We start from the raw sequence: 21472 nt of genomic DNA on the forward strand, positions 1-21472 counted from the left end.
CCCCAAGAAGGGCCATGCGGCGGGGGAGAGGAGGGCCCAGCTGGCACCGGGTTCCCCAGGACACCCTGCCCCGGCCGGGAGAACCCCCCGTCCCTTCGCACCTACCTGCCCCTGCCACTCGGCGACATTCACCAGCACGATGCTCTCTGGGAGGTGCTCGTCGGAGACCAGGATCTGGTTCAGCTGATCGTAAACAGACTTTCGGGGCACCTAGGACGGCATCACCGCCAAAGTTAGGCTCGGCAGGCTGCCCCAGGCGACCTGCTGACAGCAGAGGGCCCAGCAGGGCTCTCGGGCGAGAGACCTGCGGGTGAGGAGGCTTCCAGGGCCTCACCTGGGTGCTGTGCCACGAGTCAGGAGAGCTCTCGCTGTCCAGGCTGCTGGTGCGGCCGCCCTGGCCCTTGGAGCTCTGCCGGTCCTTCACGGAGGTGCTGCGGGGACGCCACAGCTGCTTGCTCTCCGCCTTGCTGCGAGCGAGAAGCAGGAGAGGTGACGCTGTGTGGGGGGAAACCCCACCTCCTCCAGCACCCCCCCTCACCCCAGCGAGCCAACGCCGAGCCTCCTCAGCTCTGCCCCAGGGCCCGGCGCTGCCTTACCTGGGCGACACGGCACTGGGGAGCTCGGCTTTGGTCCCGGGGCCCAGCTGGGCCAGCCTGTCCACGCTGCCCTCCCTCGTGGCAGCCTCTGCGGGGGCCAGCCGGGGACTCGGCTCCTCTGCGGCCAGCTCCTGAGGGCCACACACAGTCACGTCGTGCACACCCTGCTCCCCACCCTGCTCCCCGTGCCCTGCTGGCCCCACAGCAGAGCTGAGGCTGCAGGGCCTCGACAGGGCTCAGCTGCACCTCCTGCAGCCCCATCTCCTGACCCTCCTTCCGCTCCTGCCGTTCTCCAGCCCCCTCTGCCCATCCCAGGGAACGAGGCGGTGCCCGAGGGAGCTCCAGCCCCGCTCCGTCCCCCCGTAGCTTGGACTCACCACTGCGGGGACCTCGGCTCCCGGCTCCTCCTGCGCTCGCGGCGCTCCCGGCTTCCTCTTTTCTGCCTCGCCCTGGGGGACAGGGAGCGGGGTCAGGGCAGGACGGAGCGCCCCGCGCGGGGCGGCTGCCGGTGACCCATGCCCGCAGTGGGACCTGGCCCGGCCTCGCAGCACATGCTCCCACGGGGGAGCCTGGCATCCCCCTGGGACCGGCCCCAGAGGACGCCCCCCTGCCTTGCCAGGAAGGCTATCGCTACCTGTCCGCTGGCACTGGGAAAAAGAAGAGGAAAGAAGGGAAGGAGCAGCCCCGGGTTTGGTCTCAGAGGGAGCTGCGGGCGCTGCTGGGGTGCTGGGCTGGCCGGGGAGGGAAGGGGGACAGGAGATGGTGGTGGTGGTGGTGGTGGTGTAACTCACAGGGCTGCCCGACTCTTGATCCTGCCCTTTCTGGCTGTGCAGACTGCCGATCTCAGTCTGGGAACCAGAATGAGAGACTCCCTCAAAGAAACGCCTGCAGAGAAACAGACAGACGGACGGACGGACAGACAGACGGGAGAGAAAAAGGCAGGGATAAGAGAGGAACAAAGTCACCACGACCCCAGCGCGCCCCCGCCGGCCTGTCCCAAGCACAGAGCACCGTGGAGAGGTCCCCGGCGGGACGCAGGGGTGGACGCCCACGTGCCCTCGTGCCCCAGCAGGCTAAAACCTGTGACCCCAGGGAACTGGAGGCAGGTCTCTGCCTCCTAGCCGGCAGCCATTTCCCCCTCCGGTGATCCCCTGCCACCGCAGGGTGCAGAAAGGCAGCCCCAGCTAGGCAGCTGTCTACCTCACCGGTGCGGGGTCTCTGCCAACACCGCAACCCAAACGTGCTGCCCTCCACGCCACCAGGGCTCCCACAGACTTCTGCTGCCTTCCCTTTTGCTCCCCCTTTTCCGGGGAGGGCTCCTTCTCTCCGAACACTGCTGCTGCACACCTCCAGCTGCAGCTTCCACCTTCCCTTCCTGCTTTCCCCTTCCCCAGGGCTCTGAGGCCGCAGCGCTGCGGACAGAGCAGCACCGCAGGTAGCACGGCAGTACTGCAACGTCCTGTTTTTGTTCCCTAACATTTACGCTTTTATATATTTTTTTTTTTAAGGTCTCAGCGCTGATGTTTTGGTAGAGCCGCACAGTGCCACACCAAGTCACAGGGGTCAACACGGGAACCCCTGCTGGGGAGCAGGAGGGTCTCTGCCACCACGGCGAGGGCTGCCCGCTTCCACCTTCGCGTCCCCACTTTCCACCCATTGTTTATTTGTCAAGGCCCCCTCCATGGCCTGTGGGCTGCTCAGGGACCACAGAAGCCTTTGGGAAACCAGCAGGCTGCACCACTGGACCTCACTGGCAGCTCTCCCAGGACCCTTGCAGCAGGGCAGCCCGCCTGCAACGTGCGGCTTCCCCTTAGAGAAGTGAGGCAACTTCCCCCTGAGCTGCCTGTCTGTCTGTCTGTCTGTGCTCACTCCCAGCAAAACTTTCTCCTGGTTTGGCTGCTGTGCAGACAGGCCTGCTGGGTTACAGGGATGACCACAAGTGTAGGACACGGAGCTGTTCTTCTGTTAGGACCCTGCCAGGGTTTCCACCTTTCCACCTTTATCCTCGTCTGGATTCATCTGCAGCTTTCTGCAGGACACCCACGGGCTTCTGAACGTCCTGGCTGCCCCTTGCGCTTTCATTCTCTTTACTTCCTCGTTTGTACACAGCACGCCGTGCTGCCAGGCACAACAGGGCCGGGTTCTCTGCTTTTACTGCTCCTGCTGGGACGTTTCGTCTCAGTAAGTGATGGTCCCACCACAGAGCAGCCCTTCAGCAGCAGCGCTTACAGACTGGCAGGAGAACTCGTGGCTCGATTTTCCCCTCGCTAGCTCCACGGCCAGCTGCTTCACGACACGTTCACTCACAAAAGCCACAGATTTGGAGTCTGCATTGTGCCCCCATGAGATATTTTCCCCAGGTCACACAGAGGTAGCTGATGTCTCCTGTTATTAGCACATTTCTGCTCTCTCCACCTCTCCAGTCTCCACGACAGGATCTCAGGCACCCTCACCACCCTGCACAGTCGTTACTCTGCACTTGCCTTTTCTCAGCCAACAGTTTCAACCCATTCAGACAGACCGTATTAAAAACTTAAAGAGTCAAAGCAGAGAAATATGCTAAGCTTTCTAAAAATACAGCCCCCAGCCAGCACCTCTCCTTTGTACTGTTCCTGTAGTCCTACCCGACGTGGCACACCCCTGGCTGGCACCTCGAAAAGCAGGCGTCCCCAGCCCTTAGACATTGGATTCACCCAAATTGTGTGCATTTGGTCTGGCTTTCAATGCCCCCTTTAAACGGGGCTGCCTCCCCCCCCCCGCCACCTGGAAGCTGTGTCTGTGCCTGCCCTCTCTCACTTGCAACCCAGAAGCTTTCGTCACTAGAGGATGTGTCACGCCGAGCACAGAGCTCTCCTGCAGCTCTCAGCTCTCCCTGCTTTGCAATTTAAAGGCTCTCTCCTCCAGGTGTGACTGAGTCAGAGTCTCAGCAGGTTCAGATTTAGGTAAATCCCAGGCCCTTCTCCATAGCCTCCTTCCCTGCTGTCCATATTCTCAGCCACCCAAGGAGAATTCTGCTCCTTCCCCTCTGTTCTTCAGACCCAGGCTCTGACTGCTGAGGTCTTACAGCCCCCAGCTGCCCCCCAGGCAGGGCAGCAGCCACCGCTCACTCTCAAGGACTACCTGAACACCTGTGCTCCACACGAGCTTTGTGGTGTCTAGCAAGGCTGTCTAGGACAAAAAACCAAACCCAACAGGAGGAGCACCTCTTGAATTTACAGGCTGGGTTGGAAGATCACCACCAGCTTCCTGAGGCAACCAGGGTGAGAATGCTCTGCACTGGGACCCTGCAGCCCACGGGAATGCAAGGAGGTACGCGCTCAGCACTGCCAGAACCGGAGAACAGAGTGCACACCAAGCTAGGGACGCCGGGAGCAGGCTGAAAACCAGCCCGGGGCCCACCAGGCTGTCCTACCAGAGACAGCAACGCCCAAGACGGGCTGTCAGGGCGGGCGCAAGCACACACCAGCACCTACGGCAGGATGCTCTCCCAGGGACCGGACCTTGGTGGATTTGCAGAGCCAGAGCAGGGCCTTATATTTAAACGCACTCAGCAGGCTTTAATTCTTAAAGTTTCCACAGCTTTGCACATGTAAGCTGTTATCTGACCACAGGACCACCATCCTTTTCCTCCCACAGCGCCTCTGTTTCTTTAAGGCCTGCGGTGAGGGATCACGTGAAACTCCTTTCGGAGACCCGAGCAGACCACCTCAGCAGCTCCCTCGTGCCCACACACCCGCTGTCTCCTCCCGAACAACTTGTGGATCTGTGCGAGATGTGACTTCAGTCCTGCTCCTGTCTCCTCCCCATGCCCTGAAGCGGTTCCTGAATCCAGCAGTTCTCCTTTCAAACATTCTGCCTGTGGCAGACCAAGTCTGCTGCCCCTGCTGAGCACCCTCACCAGGGATACAAACTAACCCGAATTATACTCAAATGCTTAACTCTAGAGACAATAATGACAAGTCACCTTGGCTTGGTCTCTGCTTGCCTAGAAGAGACTCAGGGCACCGTGAGGCAGCCAAGCAGAAAGACAACAGGAGGCAGCTTCCCCACGAAAGGACAGCGCAGAAACAGAACAGCCACGAGCAGGGAGGCCAGGTGAACGCGGGCCACGTGGGAGCAAAGCCTGGTTTCAGTGCACCTCCGTGCCAAGTCAGCAGTGCTCGGCAGAGCAAGCCAAGCCACCGGGACGAGCGGTGTCGCTGAGGGTTGCCAGCCATACACCTCCGCAAGGGGTGGGAACACAACATGCAGATCCCGCGGGGACACAGGGACTGGCCCTAGCAGCCCCGAGACAACGTGCTCAAAAGGCAGGCATGCTTCAGGGTGGAAAGCCTGAGAAGGCCGGGACTGCCAGCGGAAAGGTGTGAGAGCTAGCGGCAGCAGGGGCTTAGGTCCAGGAGGTACTCTTAGAGCAGGTCAGGAATAGTGTCAGACGCTGGACCAGGAGGAAATCAAATGAGAGTCAGTATGAAGGAACCCAATTTTTACGGGCAGTTTTAAGGGTTTTTTTTAAACAGGATACACAAGTGAGGAACTCAGCTGCGCCAACGGAAGATGACAATGGGAAAGGAGAGGGACAATGCCTACATTAAGCCAAGCAACAGAGAAGTGTCAGAGGGCATTCCTCCAGGTCCCACGGACGGTGCTGGTGGCCTGTGACCTCCCGCAATCCTTACCTCAGGGTCGGCTTGGGCGTACTGTGCACGCTCTCGTTGTCCTCGATCTCTGGGCCGCTGTCGCTGTTGTTGCACTCTTCCAGGCTGTCATAGAGCAAGCCCAGGTCTTCCTCCACCTCCTGGGTCTGGTCTACGGGGTCAGAATCCAGGACCTGTGGGACAAAGCCAGAGGGCAACGAAGCGTTAGGGAGTCATCAGCATCCCAGGCCAGGTGCGTGCAGGTGACATTGTCACTGGGCCAAAGGAGGTTGCCATGAGCATGACATCCCCCCAACAGGCCTTTTGGGAAGGTGTTTTTGATTTGAGCACGAAGCTCGGAGTTGCCTTTTTGAGGCAGAAGGCTTTGAAAAGGCCAAGCCCCAGCCTGTGCCGTGCCTCACATCACCTTTGGGAACAGCCCTGAGCACCTGCAGCTCAGGCTCAGGCTCCCAGTTAGCGGGAACCAGCACTCTGACACCGACACATCTGCGAGGAGCCGCTGCCAGGTGGGGCAGCCTTCCTGCTCCTTACCTCCTCTGTCACTTTAAACCTCTTCAGCAAAGCCACAAATTTCTGCTTGAAGTTTGGTTGCTGAAATAAAACAAGGGGAGAAAAAAAAGGTCAGCAAAACTATCCAAACAGGTTCCGAGACGACAAATGCACAGCCCGTAGTTGCTCTCTTTAACAGCCCACTGGCTCTTTTCTGGGTCCACAGGCCCACGCTCAGCTAGGATCTACCTGGGTCCTTAAATTTGCTGTAGGATTTGGATTAAATGTGGACTCTGCGAGACGCTGCTGACTGGGGCATGAGGGATGGTGCAGGGACTATGACTCTGCTACAGGCTGGAGGAGCACTTTCTCTCCATTTAAATCCCTTGTCTCCCAGAACACCCGTTTGAGGAATGCTGCCTTCAATCGATAAAAGCTGGGGAACAAACTCAAGGAGAAGGTGCCCAGGGACCTGACAGGGATAAGGAGATGCTTGGGGAGCAGGGGGCTGCCAGGGCAGCTCCCCCCTTCTGCTGAGCGGCAGAAGAGCTGCCAACGGCCCTACTTGTGCCAGCCTTCCCCCTCCTCAGGGAGAGAAGGAGAAGAGACCGTGTCACGGCAGCAAGTCAGAACCATTGCCCACAGATCATCAGGTGCACAAAGCCAGGCTAAGCATGGCTCAGGCCACGAGCTGGGGTATGGCTCTGGCCAGTGAGCTAATCCAGTGAAGGCAGGAGGTTTTCCCATTCTGCTCAGAGCCAAGGGCTCCATCGCCTGCTCTGCACCAGTGCCAGCAACCCCCTGCCCCGAAATCCAGCCCCTGCTCTGCAGGGAGGGGAGGAAGTTGAGTCCCTTCCATCCCTTCGATCACATTGGAAACGCAGATGTTACTCTGGTCATTGACGTGGTTCGGATCATTTTCCTCCTGGCCTTCTTGGTTTTCCTCAAGTCGTCCTCTTCATCAAACAGATCCTGCGGGCAAGAGGCCACAGCACGTCAGAGCAACTCGGGTGCTGCAGGGAGCAGCAGCTCCTGGAAGCCTCCCCGCCCCACGCTTACCTCCCACCTTGAAAAGCTTTGGCCCACTCTCCCAGAGGCTTGCTTCTCACTTTCCTGCTCCTCTCCCTCCTTGCCATTCTCCCCCAGCAGACTTTCTTTATTAGTGATGTTGCCCCTCCAGGGGGACAACGTGCCAGCAAGGTGCAGGGGAGGCACAGCAGCCTTCTGCAATGTCCTTGTTGCAACCTAAACCTCTTTTCTCATCCTCCCCACGACCTACGTGCTGTTCTCCCCTCTCCAGCGTTAGCTCAGAGAGCACAGCACCCTGACTGCACATGTGGGAGAGCAGCTGGGAGCCCTGCTCCTCGCCCCCAGCCCCTGTCCACAGCCACGCAAGCAGAGCAGGGGAAGGAGAAACAGCCTGTGCATACAGCTTGCTGACCCCAGCTCTCTTCTTCACCCAGCAGTGGCAGAGACGGGATATTTGGGGTTGGAGAGGAAGCCGAGGCCACAAGCCAGGGCCTCCCCGGGTCATGCAAGTGTTCTTCCAGGGATCAGCCTCGGAGAAACACGCGGCTTCCACATGGAGTACTGATGTATTAGCTTGGCACCATGGGGCAGGTGATGTGGTGGATCCCGAGCTGCTCAGGACTGTCGCTGCTCCTGACCAGCGTGCCACCACAAGGCTTTTTTAGTCCTTGAGTGTACGCAGCACAACAGCAGGACTGCAAACAGCAGTGGCACAGCTCATCACAGCGCTGGGATGGGTCTGCCTCCTGACCATTTTAAGACCCAAACTACTTCTTCCTAAAAGCTCTGTTCTCCCCAAGAGAGAGGGCAGCTCAGGACAGCCTCTGGCCTGTTATCGCAGCGAGAAGGGATAGCATCCGCGGTGCAAGGTGCTCAGCAGGCGTTTTGTGCTGCAGACCAGACAGCTCCCAGGACACAAGGGTGAGACCTATGGCTCATCCAAGTACACTGCAGCTCTCCAAAGTCCTCATGCACCACAGTCCTTCCTGCTGTCAGGTACTGTGGCTCTCTGCCCTCTGAAACCATGACAAATGTTTGCGAGGGAGATGAGGGAGCTTGGGGTGATGCAGACGCTCAACGTCTGATCCTTGCCTGAGAGATGAGACCAGGACATAAGCCACCCTGCTAGATCTCTCCCTTACCTGGCCCTGAACAGCGTCATCGCTGGCTTCTTGCTCCGAGGAGAAGCTGTCATCCTCTTCTTCAGAGTAGTTATCAATGTCTGGGGAGCGATCTGAAAGCAGACACTGCAGATGCCACAGCTGAGCAAGACATCTGTCCAGGCTCCAGTCAAACGCTCAGTATTGCTGGCAGACACTTGGGGACGCCCTCTGTTACCCGTGCCCCACCCCAAACGCTTGCCTTCAGGTCTGTGGGTGAGCGCTAACACACCTGAAGCTTTGATTTTAGGGCCCGAGGGGACACTCCCATCCTCGTGGTCGATGGGCTGACTGGACAAGGAGTAGATGCTGATTTCAGCCACTCGGATGTTCACGTCCTTCATGTTGCTGTGGAGGCTCAGGAGCTGCCCTCCGTCCGTCGGGTGCTGCATCACCTAGGCAGACAGACAAATGTGGGTGACACAGAGCACTCGTGGCACCGAGCTCCCTCCCCAGGGCTGGCACTGGTGGTGCCAAGCTCCCGCTCCGTGGCCAGCACCCCGTACCTCGGCCATGTTAATGATGCCCACTGCGAGGGTCTTGTAGCCCAGGATGGTGCGGTTCTTGTACCTCTTCCTCCGCTGCAGCATGATCTGCAGCTTGTTGCCGTCTCTCTTGAGAAAGTGCGGGTACTGGGGGAGGGCAGCACAGGGAGAGGGCAGCGTGAGGGCAGGGCTCGGGATGGCACACGGGGAGGTAGGGAACTCTTCCTCGGTGCTGATATACAGCAGGATCTGACCTGCCCACCTCTGAGGTGCCCCTCAAAGGCCACCTGTGCTCCACATCATCCCCCAAATCCCCACTGCCCAGAGAAACACCCCCTGAAACCCTGGAGCAGCAGGCCAGCAGCATGAACCTGTGCTGTGCTCGTCAGGGCGTAGGCAGGCTCCAGAGCCCCTCCTCAGAGGCTGCCCCCTTCCCAGCGAGCCCCAAAACCACGCCTGCTGAGAAATGCCGGGCGAGGGGAGCACCGGGATGCCCAGGGGGCCAGGCGAGGTACCTGCAGTGAGAAGGTCAGCTCCAGCTCGGTCTCCATCAGGCCGCCAGGCGGGAGGACGTATTCATTTGACCTCAGGACTCGCTTCGAACCCTGCAAGAAGGTTGGTAGGCACGCACAGCTCAGCTGGAGCGTCTTGGCCACAGGCTCCACTGCACCACACACATGGGTCTGGTGTTTGTAGCCCATGAGGAAGGAGCCAGAGCCGTGGCTCTGTTCTGTTCCGCCTCGCAGAGTCACCTTGCAAACACCAATAAACACTTTGCGAAAGCCTGGGGTTTCTCCCGAGCTGCCAAAGGCCTCTTCTCCCTGCCCACCTGCTGGGACCTGCTTTTCCCAAGCCTGCTCTGCTTCACCTGGCTCCTCGCACCCAGACACTGCGGTTGCAGACACTGCTGGAGCCAGGCAGACAGCACCAGCAGGCGAAGGAAAAGGTCCGAGCACGCTGCCTGGCCGGGAAAGGGACAACGGGACAGTCCTGGATCACGTCTACCCCAGCAAACAGACCCAGGCGCAGCTGGCTCTGCTGGGACCAAGGCAGGACACCCCAGGGCAACAGGGGTCCCCTCCTCGCCCAGCTCATCTCTCCAAAAACTCTTCCTAGCCATTTCCTCTGGCAACAGTCCTTACCTTTCCACATACACAATTGTTTTTCCCCCTAGGAGGGCAGTAAAAGGGGATCTCTGTCAACACAGCCCACTCTTAGTACCCTTTCCTTTACTTCTCTCCTACCTTCACTACCTCCAACTACGGCGTGGCTGCTGACCCAGAGAGACCGAATGATCCGGGGGATGAAAAATGTCCTCTGTATGCACCAGGCTCTCCTGGTCATAGGACAGCAGAACTCACGGACCTTCCCAAAAGGCCTATACCCTGTGGCTGCGTCCCCACAGGGCTATGGGACCAGCTTCAAGGATAAGATGTCCCACAGTGGTGGCACTGGTTGAAGGCCCTTCTTGCACCCCAATTGCTGGTGTTACCCAGGCTAGTAAGGAAGGGGGAAAAAAGAAAAACAACCCTATAGAGGGGAGGCAGGAAAGGCCTCCGTATCTTGCAGTGGTGCAGCATTACAGTTCTTGCCGATACTGAGGCACAGACAAGCTCTACAGAAACAGTCCTTCGTTCCCAAGAGGCCTTTTTTGAGCTGCCTGCAACACTGCTCCCAGCCACTGTGCCAGGAGCAAGGCTTTCCCTGTGAAAAGGCTTCCTGAAACGGAAGAGAGGAGGTGGAGCTAATCCCCTTCACCATCTGGGAGCCTTCCTGGCCAAGAACGCACCGACTCTTCCTTCCTGCATTGCTCTTCATTTAGAGACGATAGCTGGTCACCACCACAACCTTTTACTTAGGCACATTTACCATTTGCTGTTTGTTGCAGACTTCCCACCAAAGATTCAGTCCTTCATCAAACTGCACGCACCAGTGCAGTTATTCTTCACGAAGACGTTACGTCTGGGGACGGCGCTACAGCAAAGGAAAGCTGAGCATAGTCTGGGTTGTGTGAAAATGAAGGTTTCTTAAACATCACCAGCCTCTGTGCTCCTTACCACTATGGGAGCTTCAGCCCAGCAAAAGTGCAAGCAGCAGCAGGTAAGGAAAGGGATTGCTCCCCTCTTCAGCAGTGGTGACACCACACCTGGGCTCTGGAACCTGTTTGGGCTCCCCACTATAAGGAAGGCATCGACAGACTGGAGCAAGTCCAGCAGAAGACATTGGGATCAGCAGGGGCTGGAGCACAGGACGTAGAAAGAGAGGCTGAGAGAGCTGGGGGTTGATCAGCAGGAAGAAGAGGTGAAGGGCGACTTCACTGCTACCCACAGACACTTAGAAGGAGGGCGCAGAGAAGACAGAGCTGGACTCTTCTCAAAGATGAGGGTGAGAGGCAATGGGGATGAGCTGGAAAATGGGAAATGACCATTGTGTGCTAGGAATGACTCCTCCCTCCCAAGGGCAGTCAACACTTGGGACAGGACACAGGAAGGCTGCGGGATCTCCATCCCTAGAGAAATTCAAACCTCTGTCCGATGTGGCTTTGAGCCCCTGACGTAGCTCAGCTGCTCTGCAGTTTGGGTAATGGCAGGCAAGGCCTAGCTCTCAGCACAACAGTCAAGTATCACCCTCGGTACTAAAAGAAGACTTAGTATCAGACTGCTTCAGTGCAGACCACAGACAACAAAGATTGTTGAGGAAGTAAAAGCAGCAGGGAGCGGTTCTGCTCGTAGATCTTCACTACCTAACAGACTGCAACCGTACCGGAGCTTGCGCTGCTCTATACAAGCACACAGCTCCCAGGCCTGGTTTGCCAGGTACAGCCCCCAGCTTCAGGTATAAATCTGCTCTGATGGGTGTTCAACACACAGAGTTTGGCACCATCGCCCCTCCACAACAGCACCAAGGGTTGAACCTGAGTCTCCAGCCACATCCAGCGAGCGGCTGCAGGAGGATCTGCAGCCCTGCCCCAGCACCTGCCCTGGCAGCGCGGGGACCAGCTTTCCTCTTTCTTCGATTGCTTCCTCTGTTCGCAGCTCAAGACGGAGAGTTCCTGAATTACAGCACTGGGAGTTCCCTCTGCCAAGAGGGAGCACCACACTTCCCTTCACACCATAATCACAGCGAGGAAGCCAAGACAAGATAACTGCACCTTTGTGGTGCCGCGCCAGGCACATTTGAATCTCTTAATGCCACGCTGAACAATACGCAGCAGGAAATGTTCCGTGACATCTCCAAGCTGTTAAAAAACATAGTGAGAGGTAAAGTTTTAAAAACCACACAAGGGAGGCGAGAGCAAGTCCCCTTTTTAGTAGTTTGGATTTCAGTGGTTCAGACTTTTACCTCACAGGAAGCCCCCCTGAGGTAGCGAGGGGTAAAGTTTTAAAAACCACCCAAGGGAGGTGAGAGCAAGTCCCCTGTTTAGTAGTTTGGACTTCAGTAGTTAGGACTTTTACCTCACGGGAAGCCCCTGACTGAGGACGCTGAACACTCAGGTCCCCTCCGGGAAATGAGGGTGTTCTGCAGACGTGAAAGCTCCCTCGGCCCTTCGACAGGGGTCTTTCCACACGAGGGAGCAACACCACATGTGGAAGCTGCGTTTTAAAGACCAGATCAGTGTGCTCACTGGGACATCCCAGAGAGGCCTCCACCATCCTCTGGGGCACGTATTTTCATGGAGCAGGCCTGGCACTTGTCGTCCCGATGCGGGCCCCACTCGGGCAGGCCCCGAGCTTCCTTTCTGTGTAACGTGCCCTTGGGAGCAGCAGCACCCTGACAGGATTTGCCCCAGCCCAGCGGAGCTACCGCTGAAATGTGAGGGAATACAGCTCCCCTTTCCACCAGTCCCCAGCTGGGAACTTGCGAGGTCCTCCACAAACCACACGTATCATCTGCTTCCACCCAAAAGACAGCAACGCTCGCCGGGCAGCCTTCACACAGCTACTTGCTGCCGTGACTCATCTGTTACCTAGGAGAGGAGCGGGAGGGACGGATCCATCTGAGGCCCGTCTGTGGGCAGGCCGTGCTGGAGCTGCCTACAGCCTCCATCTGCCTCCCGGGAAGGCTCGGCAGTCCCCAGCCCTGCCAAGGTGGCCGCTCAGGCCGGTGGAAGCAGCCCAGGTAGGCGCACGAGCCCACCCCGCTCCCGTGACGTGCGCCGAGCTACAGGGGAACGTGGGCAGGAGCCTTCTCCTCCAGTTTCCTTCAGCTTCGCAGGGAGCCTACAGTGGCACGCAGCCGCAGGTGATCCAGACCCCGACCGCAGCCTCAGAGCCCTGCAGAGAAAAGCCTCTGTGGCCTCCAGGAGTCACTGCTGAAGCCTCTCTGCCTCCCTGCCCAGCTTCTTCCCTCGCTAGGGCCTGCATCAATGGACACAGCCCTGTGTTTTTGGCTCTCCTGAACGGTAACGTACACGCAGAGATGAAAAGACAAGTGATGCGAGACACTGACAGCGTATGGAACACGGCATCCGGCTCCTTTCCTCCCTCCAGGCCCCACGTTTCACACATTTCGCTTTCAGATCCTTCTGGGCAAGGAACCCACCCTGCCATGAAGGCAAATCCCGGCTCCCAGAGCTCCACTAATGCAGCAGCTTCCAGCACTAATCCAGGATTTAGATCCTAATGTGTGCGGCACAAAGAGCTCAGGGAGAGGACAAAGCTGCTGAGCGCCCGCCCCACGATGCTTTCAATGGGATCAGCAGCTTTTCGGCCGGCTGACAAGAACGAAGGAAGGACACCGGCATCCCAGCTGGGTCGGGGGAGCTGTGGCAAGGACAGCACGCTCCAGAGGCATCGCGCTTCCTTGCTGTCCCTTGGCAAAGCCTGTGCCCACAACCCACGAGGAGCCATCTCTCCACCACCAGCCACAGAGAGAGGGAGAGGGCAGGATCACACACATGTGAGGATGGGGGCAAATTCCCTCTCCCCTTGGTGATAAAAGATCCTTTCCTCTTCCCTCTGCCTGGTTCAGAGTAGAAGCACCAGGGCAGGCCAGGGCACACGGAGAAAGGGAGGGGACAGCAGAGGCAGCAGCGAGATCCCACAGGGTGCAGATGCCTGCGGAAGCCACGCACATCCCTCACATAGCCCCTTCCCTCCCCAGGGAGGGGGATCCAAACAGCAAGCACTGCCAGAAAGCACCCAGCACCTACAGCTCGCCTAAAGGGTCGGCAGTGGGGTAGGGGACGCCAAACCTCAACAGCAGCTTGTAAGGAGAGCCTTGGCTGAGGCAGGGAAGCGGGACGCACTGTTCTAGTGCGGAGGCCTAGCCAAATTCACCCCCGATGCCAGCCAGCACCAGGCAGCTTGCTGGGACATCATTCCCCCCTGCCTGGGAGCCAGAATCACCCCAAGGGTGCTATAGGAGGCAGGAACAAGGGGATGGCACAAAGCAAGGGACACGCTGACCGGCACTTCACCGCGAGGGCACGAGGATGGGCTTGCTGCCGCCGGGCAAGGAGAGGAGCCTACCTGAATCTTCACGGCGATGAGCACCGAGCTCAGCTCTTTGTCCAGCTCTTTCAGCACCGTGAGCTTCTTCAGGCGCAGACTGCAGAGCCTGTAAGACAGAGAGAATGGGACGCATTCAGGCACCACCATCCCTGGGGCCCTGCCACATGGTACCCGGCGCTCGGAAGGCAGCCTGGATGCTCGGCCCCGCCGCGGGCACAGGCTTGGCCAAGGAACGCCGGCGTTCACGCGCCACCGAGACAGCCCATTGGGGAAAAAAGGGAAGAAGGAAAATTAACGGAGCTAAAGCAGGCTTAAGGGATTAACGTGCGACAGGAAGTCATACAGCAGGCCATGTGGTGAAGAGATCCCTTCCCAAGCAGGGCTGTTGCCAGCTCTGCTTAAATCTACCTTGGCCACGAGTGCTGTTTATTTATAAACCAAAGCACCTAAATCCATTCTTATCCCGGACTTAGTTAAGGCAAATGTTCCCATGCAGGCATCACCACTCGGCTCTTCTCTCGCGCAGTGCTGCATGGAGCTGACTCGGGAGGCAGCAGCCCCGCAGGACGCCTCCTGCAGCGGAGCCACCCTGAGCACCTCGCAGCCCGGGGACTCTGCACGGGAAGTGGCAGGGAAAAACCATGAAGGAGACCGAGGCTCAGCGAGAAGAGCTACTTCGGCTGCTCGAAGGATTAGTCGGTGCCTGTGAGACTGCCAGCCACCCCGACCTCCTGCCTAGGGGCCTATGGGATGCTCCCACGGAGGTTATTCGCAAGGAACGACGGCCAAGCTTAGCTGCCACCACTCCCCAAACAGTGCTAACTTTGGCTTTCCCTAGATCCTAGAGGAGATCCTGGAGGTGCACGGCTTGCATGTGTAAGTCAAGGACTACTCAAATTTTCCAGTTGTTGTAGTTACCCGCATGGACATTCATCCCCAAAAGATTAAACCTTCCATAAAGACATCCAGTCTTCATTTGAGGATACTGAAAGATTGCAGTTCTACCTGGCAGTTGTTCTCGCTGCAAAACGTGCTCCCTACCCAAACTAGCTCATTCATTCGCTGTTCATGCTCCTCTCTGAGGAACTCAGGAATCCCACCGGTACCTGGTGGCTCTCCTCGGGGAAGAGTACGTGCATGCTGATCAGCTCTGCCTATTTCCTCAGCCTAAAACAGCTGAGCTCTTTTATGTCTGATAAGGCACTTTAAAGCTCCTTTCTTCTCTTTCTACCCTCTCCAGCTTTCTTGCACGCAGCAGGAGAGCCACACCACGTGCAGAAAGCTGGGCACCTGCCTCCACCCACTGCCCTTGCCCCCAGAGATATCGCTTGCCCAGCACCCTGCGACCCCAAACCGTTTTCAAACCAGTGCTTTCTGCAACACCACCTCCCCTCCCACTGAGATTAGCACACGTGTTCTGGAGTCTAAACGTATTTGCAGCAACAGAGCACACCTATTTCAGAAGGGTGCTCCCCAGCAGCCTGCCTATCCCTGATGACCCCCTTTTTATCCGTTACTTAACCAGTCCGTGCATCGCCCAGATTTGTGTCACTGCTGTGCAGGCACAGGTCTGGACAGCAGCGGGTCCCTCGCTAATCCCTGCAGATCCCCGTAGGACAGGATTGATCCACGAAGATCAGAACAGTATGTCCGTGATCCCCCCAAGTCATTGAACTTTCTGGTAGGTAAGTTATAAATCTGGATCTGCCTGATCATACAGGGTAAGTAGGAAGTGCTCTTGGGCTGTGGAACTACGGCAAGGACATCCTCTGTATTGGGTTCCGGTGGTCACAGCTGTGTAATGCTGCTTCCAACCTGCAAAATCCCCTCCCCTGATCACGGCTTTTTAAACCCGCAGCACAATAAAGCAGCTCCTTCCTTTGACTTGTGCAGCTCTCTCTCTTTATTCAGCCGCACAGCACCGCCACTGCCGGCCGAGGAGATGGTAGGGAAGAGGAGCACACGCACATACGGTCACACGTCTGTCACTGCCCCCATCCTCAGCTGAGATGACGGTAAGGGAAAGGAGCACACCCACATCCACGCAAACACGCATCCTGCCAAGGGAAAAAAAAAAAAAAAAGCAAACGCAGGAGCTCACTGAATCTGATGGCATTCAAACCTCAAAGGTGTAATTTTCCAGAGCATCCCGGATGAGGCACTGAGCTCCTCTGTACCAGAGGTACAGCTCCTAAGGCTGGCAGAGGGGCGAGGAAAACGGGATGAAAACGCAAGGCGTGAGCAGTACAGGAAGAACAGGCACCCTGCAAAACCGGAGCTGTATAAGTACGCATAGCTTATCCACGGACTGGAAAAGGTGCCTGGCAGAGAAGCAGCCTGAGCTCTGTGCAACCAAGGAACTTTCGACATCTGTTTTTGCACAGGAGAGCCAGCAAGGAGCCAGAGGTGCTAAGTAGGACTTCTGCTGGAGTCACACGCTGAAGGTGAAGGCTGGAACACGAAGCCAGGCAGCACCGAGGGCTCTTCGAAAGGCACATCTGGCCCCTAATGGGATCTGGAACCTGAAGGGCAGGCCTCATGCTCCCTGTGAGTGGATACGATACGTTTTCTCCACCAGTATCCAGCGCTGTTCAGTACTCGGCTTGCTGACCACCAGCTCAGACAGCTGAGACTAAGGCAGCTCAGACTAAATATTATTTTCCTGAACATCCTGACCGACTTCAAGCAGCAGCCGCCAGGATTTTGTCTGAAGCTCCCATGCCATCTACAAACGTCAGAGTGCATCCGCCCTTCCTAGCAGTGGCCCTCCACGCATCCTGGTCAATACTAACACTGTTATGGGCACAGCCGGGGACTAAGCCTCCAACAGCAGCAGCTGGAGGCTTAGCCAGGAGGATCAGGCACCCCAGGGCTCAGGGGTGCCCTGGAGCTCGCCTGGGACCCGCCAGTCTCACAGGTGCCCACAAAACCAGCTTCACGCGCTCTGCCCAGAGGCCCACAGCTCACCTCTGAGCGGCACCAACAGCAGGGAGGGCACAGGAGCGGGGTGTGCGTGGCGCGATGCTGCCCACAGTGCTCTCCCAACCTTCTGAGGTCAAGGCACTGCATCCTGTGCCACGATACACGCGGATGAGGCGCCGCTGGTGCGCGCAGAGGGAGACCTACTCCCGTTTCAGAAGCCACGTCCCTGCTGCAAGCAACCAGGAGCGAAGAACTGGGACAGCAGCGGGTTCCTCGTCAGGCGCCGCAGCTCAGGGAGGTGGGCCAGTGACGTGCGTGAAGATGACCTGGGATGAAGGCCGACGTCAGCCTGCTTCGAGAGCCTCCCCTGGGGAAAGCGTGACAGAGCGCACACGGCTTGCTAGCACGCTCCTGCCTCTCTGCTCTCCCACTGCCGTGGCCACAGCGAGCGGCACTCAGGTGGCTTAAACGAGCACAGTGGGGGCCAAGGGCCATGCCAGCTCCTCCTGGGGTCCCCAAAAAAAGAGGGGCCCCCACACAGGAGGAGGGCAGAGGTGTGCTGGGGATGGCCGAGAGTGCCAGTGTCAGCAGGGTGTACGTTACCAAAGAGCAAGACGGTGTCTTCAGTTAGGACAAATGGGAGGCAAAGGGAAGAACACAGCGCCCTGCAAAGCGGTTATGCCCATCCTTCCTCATCTTCACAGCTGGCTGCCCTCAGCTGTCCAGAGTCCTCCCATGGCCTGGCAGCCCATGCCCCGTGGGATGGCCGTTCAGGGCAGAACCCAGCCTTTTTTCCATGTACAACACATTCAGCTGGCCCTCAGTGCCACTGCATTAACCCGGAGCATTTCATCTTTCCTGTCCTCAGGGAGAGAAAGCCCACCCCAGCAGCCCCACCTGCAGTCATCCGCCTGGGCAGTCCCTTTTTAATTGCATTAAAGGTCACCATCTCACAGCACACGTACACTTATCAGGCACGTCCTGCTCCCACCAGCCCTTGGAAGGGTGCCTAACTCTTTAATCCCCGGGCAGATGATCTCCGAACAGCTCTGCTTTGGTCAGTGCTTTGCCCTTGAGCTCGCTGCCGCCAGCTGGTCGGTTACGCACGCACACAGAAGCCGCTTTCCCGCTGCGGGGACACGCGTGGGGCTGCCCAGGAGCTCGGAGTGCCACCCAGAGGCCTCCCGGGAAGAGCCTGCTCTCTCACTGCGAGCTCTCAGCACTCCTCTGGGTCCAGATCCGTGCTTCGCAGCATGGCGGTGCCACTGAGACGGCACAGCCACCCAGGGCAGAGCGGGTCATCGAGGATATAAAACTCTTCCTCTATAGGTAACGCAACGTGCAAAATCATTCTCCTCCTCAAAGCCGGTATCTGAGTGTATTGGAGCCCAAACTGCTCTTGGACCAGCTGCAATGGTTCCTTTGCAGGGTTTTAGCAGGTTATGCTTTCGAACCATCATTGATAAAGGAGATCGGCCACGGTGCACTAAATGGTGTGCGCCAGCCCCGCCACGGGGAGAGGCAGGCAGACCCGCAGCAACACTGCCCTCAGGGTGCTTTGCTCTGTGCTCCCCTCTCCAGAAAGTCACCTCTGCTTCAGGCTTTCAGCTGCCGTCGTGCTGCCAACAAGTCAGCGTGCCGGCGGTGCACCTGGAGTAAGACATGAACTGCTCGTAACGCCGTGTGCCTAAGGAAAGGATGGCTCCGAGCAGCGGGGCAGCGAGGTAGGGGCATGAAGATGCCGGGCTCAGAGCCATCACACAGGTCACAGCCCCCCAGGTCAGGGCACACGTGCTTGGCCAAGGCCACACACCAATTTGGGGAGCGTTGCCCATTCTCCAGAATCCCCACCAAGCACAGAGCAGCAACACACTGCCCAGGATTCCCACTGCCGACGGCTCCAGTAATTTCCTTCTCCTTGGGGCCACCCTTGGAGGCTTGGACGTGCCTCGCCATGGGGCAAGCACAGCTCTCCATGCAAACCACTTCTCACTTGCAGACTGTTTTTTTTTTTTTTTTATTAAACTACCATCCTTCTACTCTTCCATAAATGCTAAATTAGCGAATTAGTTGACCCGTTGGTCAACTTAAGTGGAAAGATGAATATGCTAATTGGAACTGCATGTTTCCCGACAAAGTACTCCTCCTGCTAACGTTTAACCTGATTCATGTCAGACACAAACCCGGCAGCGGCTCAGCGTGCCATTTTACAGTCCGGTCATGCTGCTCTGGGCTAGAAAAAGTCAGCAACGGAGAAATGCCCTACCAAGTCATCGTGGGCTGGTATTATCACCCCAAGATCTGCACCAGCCAGAGTGCTGCTATTTTAATAAACCTGCTGTGCTTCCTTCCCAGATGTATTCAGCCTCTGTTCAAGGTTTTGCTTTAAATCTTTTCCTTTGAGGCAGCTTGAAGTTTGGTACCCACCTGTGGCTGCACGCGGCAGCGTTGCTGAGAGCACTGCTTTTCACCCACCACCCCAGCCCTCTCGGTCTCTGCAGGCTACTGCCCAAGCAGCAGCAAGAAGGGACCAGGTTGACCAAAAATGAGGTTTTGTTTTCTGCATGGAGGTTTCCAGCAGCTATTAAAAAAAAAAAAAAGAGCTTCTGATACGCAGGTCCCTCACCACACTGGCCTAGACCAGTGAGGCCACTGTGCTGACCACAGGTGACACAAGCACCCTTGTCTGAAAAGGGGGGACAGAAGTGGTAAAATCACGGGAGAGCAAACTCTGTGCATTCAGTGCAACAAGCAAGATGGGAACAGAAACGCTGCGACCTGCCTAGAAAGAGCCAGCCATCTGTCACAGCCCTAGCAGAGCTCTCACACGCTACACAGCAAGGAGCTGCAGCTTACCTGGTGCCACAGAGCAGCTTTCCTTTTAGCACAGAGCTGCCTGCAACCACCTCGTGTGACAGAGGTGCTCCTTTCCACCTGTCTGGGCGTGTGTTGGCCAAGTCAAACCTGCACGTTCGGACGCAGTGCCCTTGTTTTCTTCCCAAGTGCTCTGAATTTTACACGGGAGGCGTTTAAATGTTCCTGAAAGGATTCATCCCCAGCTCTTCGACGTGGCCTGCTCGAGAAATGGATGCCAGTGCATGCACCTTGGGACTGGCCCACAGGCGGGTCCGCACCAGCCGGCTGAAGCAGAAGAGACAACAACGTGACTTGTTTTGGTTCACTGACCAAACCGTGAAAGAAATAAAAGCTAGATCAAGCCCAAAATAATACTGTTTTGAAAACAGCCAGGAAAGGCACCTCTGACTCTTAACTAACACAGAGGAAGTGGTTAAGAAGGGCAGGCAATAATTAAGACTGCAAGTAACTGTGAAATCAGTTACGATTTTTAAGAGAAAGACGAAAGTCAAAGGACAACAACACCAAGGGAGCAAACTGAACTAAAGGCTCAGGACCGGGGCATCCCAGGAAGGTACTGGAACGAAAAACCTAGTTCAGAACTATCTGGCAGGTCCTTAAAAAGAAATGCTGTAAGGGGATCAGACAAACCACCCCGATGCCTGGAGGGAGGGGCAGCACCGCGGCCCGGTTAGACCGCACTATCTTCAGCTCCCAGGGCCAAGAAGCAAGCATACAAAACATCAAACCAAGCACAGTTACCAGCGGCATGCACGGCAATACGCAGGAACTGGAACAAAACACAAACCCTGGGAAGCCAAGATCCCAAAGCACTCGTCAGCTTGTTAGTAGCATCTCATATTCACCCTCCCTCGCTGAAGACACTGGCTTTTCAAGAAACTTGCCGGGCTCCTTCTGCTTCCTTGCAAAAAGCAGGTCGCAGGGATACATCCTCCGGGGACTCCACAGTGCAGTTTGGCTTGCCCAAACCCTACAGATTCTGCACCAGGGCACCACCACTGCACTTTTTTACGGACCTGTAGCGCAGCCAGCCCTGCTTTGTACAAGGGAGAAGCAGTCCTGCAGCCAGAGCAGCAGCAGGAGGAATTAAAATAGGCTCGTACCACAAAAAGAGGAGGAAGGTCTGGAGGTCCTGGGTTTCTCGGGTTCCATAACCAACCACCACGATCTTGCCAGAACTAGCAGATGCAAAGCCTGCACTGGCTTAGTTTTTAATATGCACTGAAATTGCCTTGGCAAATTAAAATACAGCTTTACAAGAATAATCCCTGCTTAAAATCAACGTGTAATTAGAGAGGCATGTAAAGGCCAGTTAGAGCTGGGCCCCACTGCAGTTGCCCCTGCCCTCACCAGCGGCACGCACAGCCCCGCTGTCCTTCACGTTGTGACAGCCAAAGCACGGGCAGCACTGGGCCAAGGCACGTCTTACCTGTGGGGGGAAAGCAAAAAGCAAAAAAAACCCACCCCAAACCAACAACTAGGCTAATTTTCCTGCGCTGTCACAAAGCACAAGCTGGTCTGCTCTTCCCCTAGTTAACGCTCTGCATGTAGAAGTCAGCTGTGTCTGTCACAGGGCTTTTGTGAGCCTCCTCTGAAACGTGTTTTGTTTCCTCTGCACCCAGTTGTCCCCTATTATCCCCCGTAACCCAAGTAGCCCAGGTTCAGTGGCAAAGGGGCTTCTAGGCAGCATCCAGCCGTGATCTCACTCCTGGGGAGGCCAAGAACGATCAGAAGTCAGGCGCTGTCAGTCACACAGCACTGCCCCCAGAAATCACCCACAGTTTGCAGGGCACAGTCCTCTGGGCC

General features: G+C 57.0%; 1 protein-coding gene across 1 annotated transcript in view; it reads right to left on the reverse strand.

The window, feature by feature from the left end:
• Nucleotides 1-21472, reverse strand: part of LOC106044720 (phosphofurin acidic cluster sorting protein 2-like) — a 50851-nt gene that overhangs the window by 4352 nt on the left and 25027 nt on the right. Inside the window, exons 2-14 of the mRNA XM_048079004.2 lie at nt 13886-13973; nt 8930-9019; nt 8436-8561; nt 8162-8324; nt 7912-8003; nt 6632-6712; nt 5783-5842; nt 5273-5424; nt 1388-1481; nt 974-1045; nt 597-727; nt 335-467; nt 106-210 (exon numbers count right to left, since the gene is read on the reverse strand). Coding sequence (XP_047934961.2) covers nt 106-210; nt 335-467; nt 597-727; nt 974-1045; nt 1388-1481; nt 5273-5424; nt 5783-5842; nt 6632-6712; nt 7912-8003; nt 8162-8324; nt 8436-8561; nt 8930-9019; nt 13886-13973 — 1387 coding nt within the window. The remainder of the gene's footprint in view (nt 1-105; nt 211-334; nt 468-596; nt 728-973; nt 1046-1387; nt 1482-5272; nt 5425-5782; nt 5843-6631; nt 6713-7911; nt 8004-8161; nt 8325-8435; nt 8562-8929; nt 9020-13885; nt 13974-21472) is intronic.

This window comes from Anser cygnoides, chromosome 3, assembly GCF_040182565.1.
Source record: "Anser cygnoides isolate HZ-2024a breed goose chromosome 3, Taihu_goose_T2T_genome, whole genome shotgun sequence".
In the NCBI taxonomy this organism is placed as follows: Eukaryota; Metazoa; Chordata; class Aves; order Anseriformes; family Anatidae; genus Anser; species Anser cygnoides.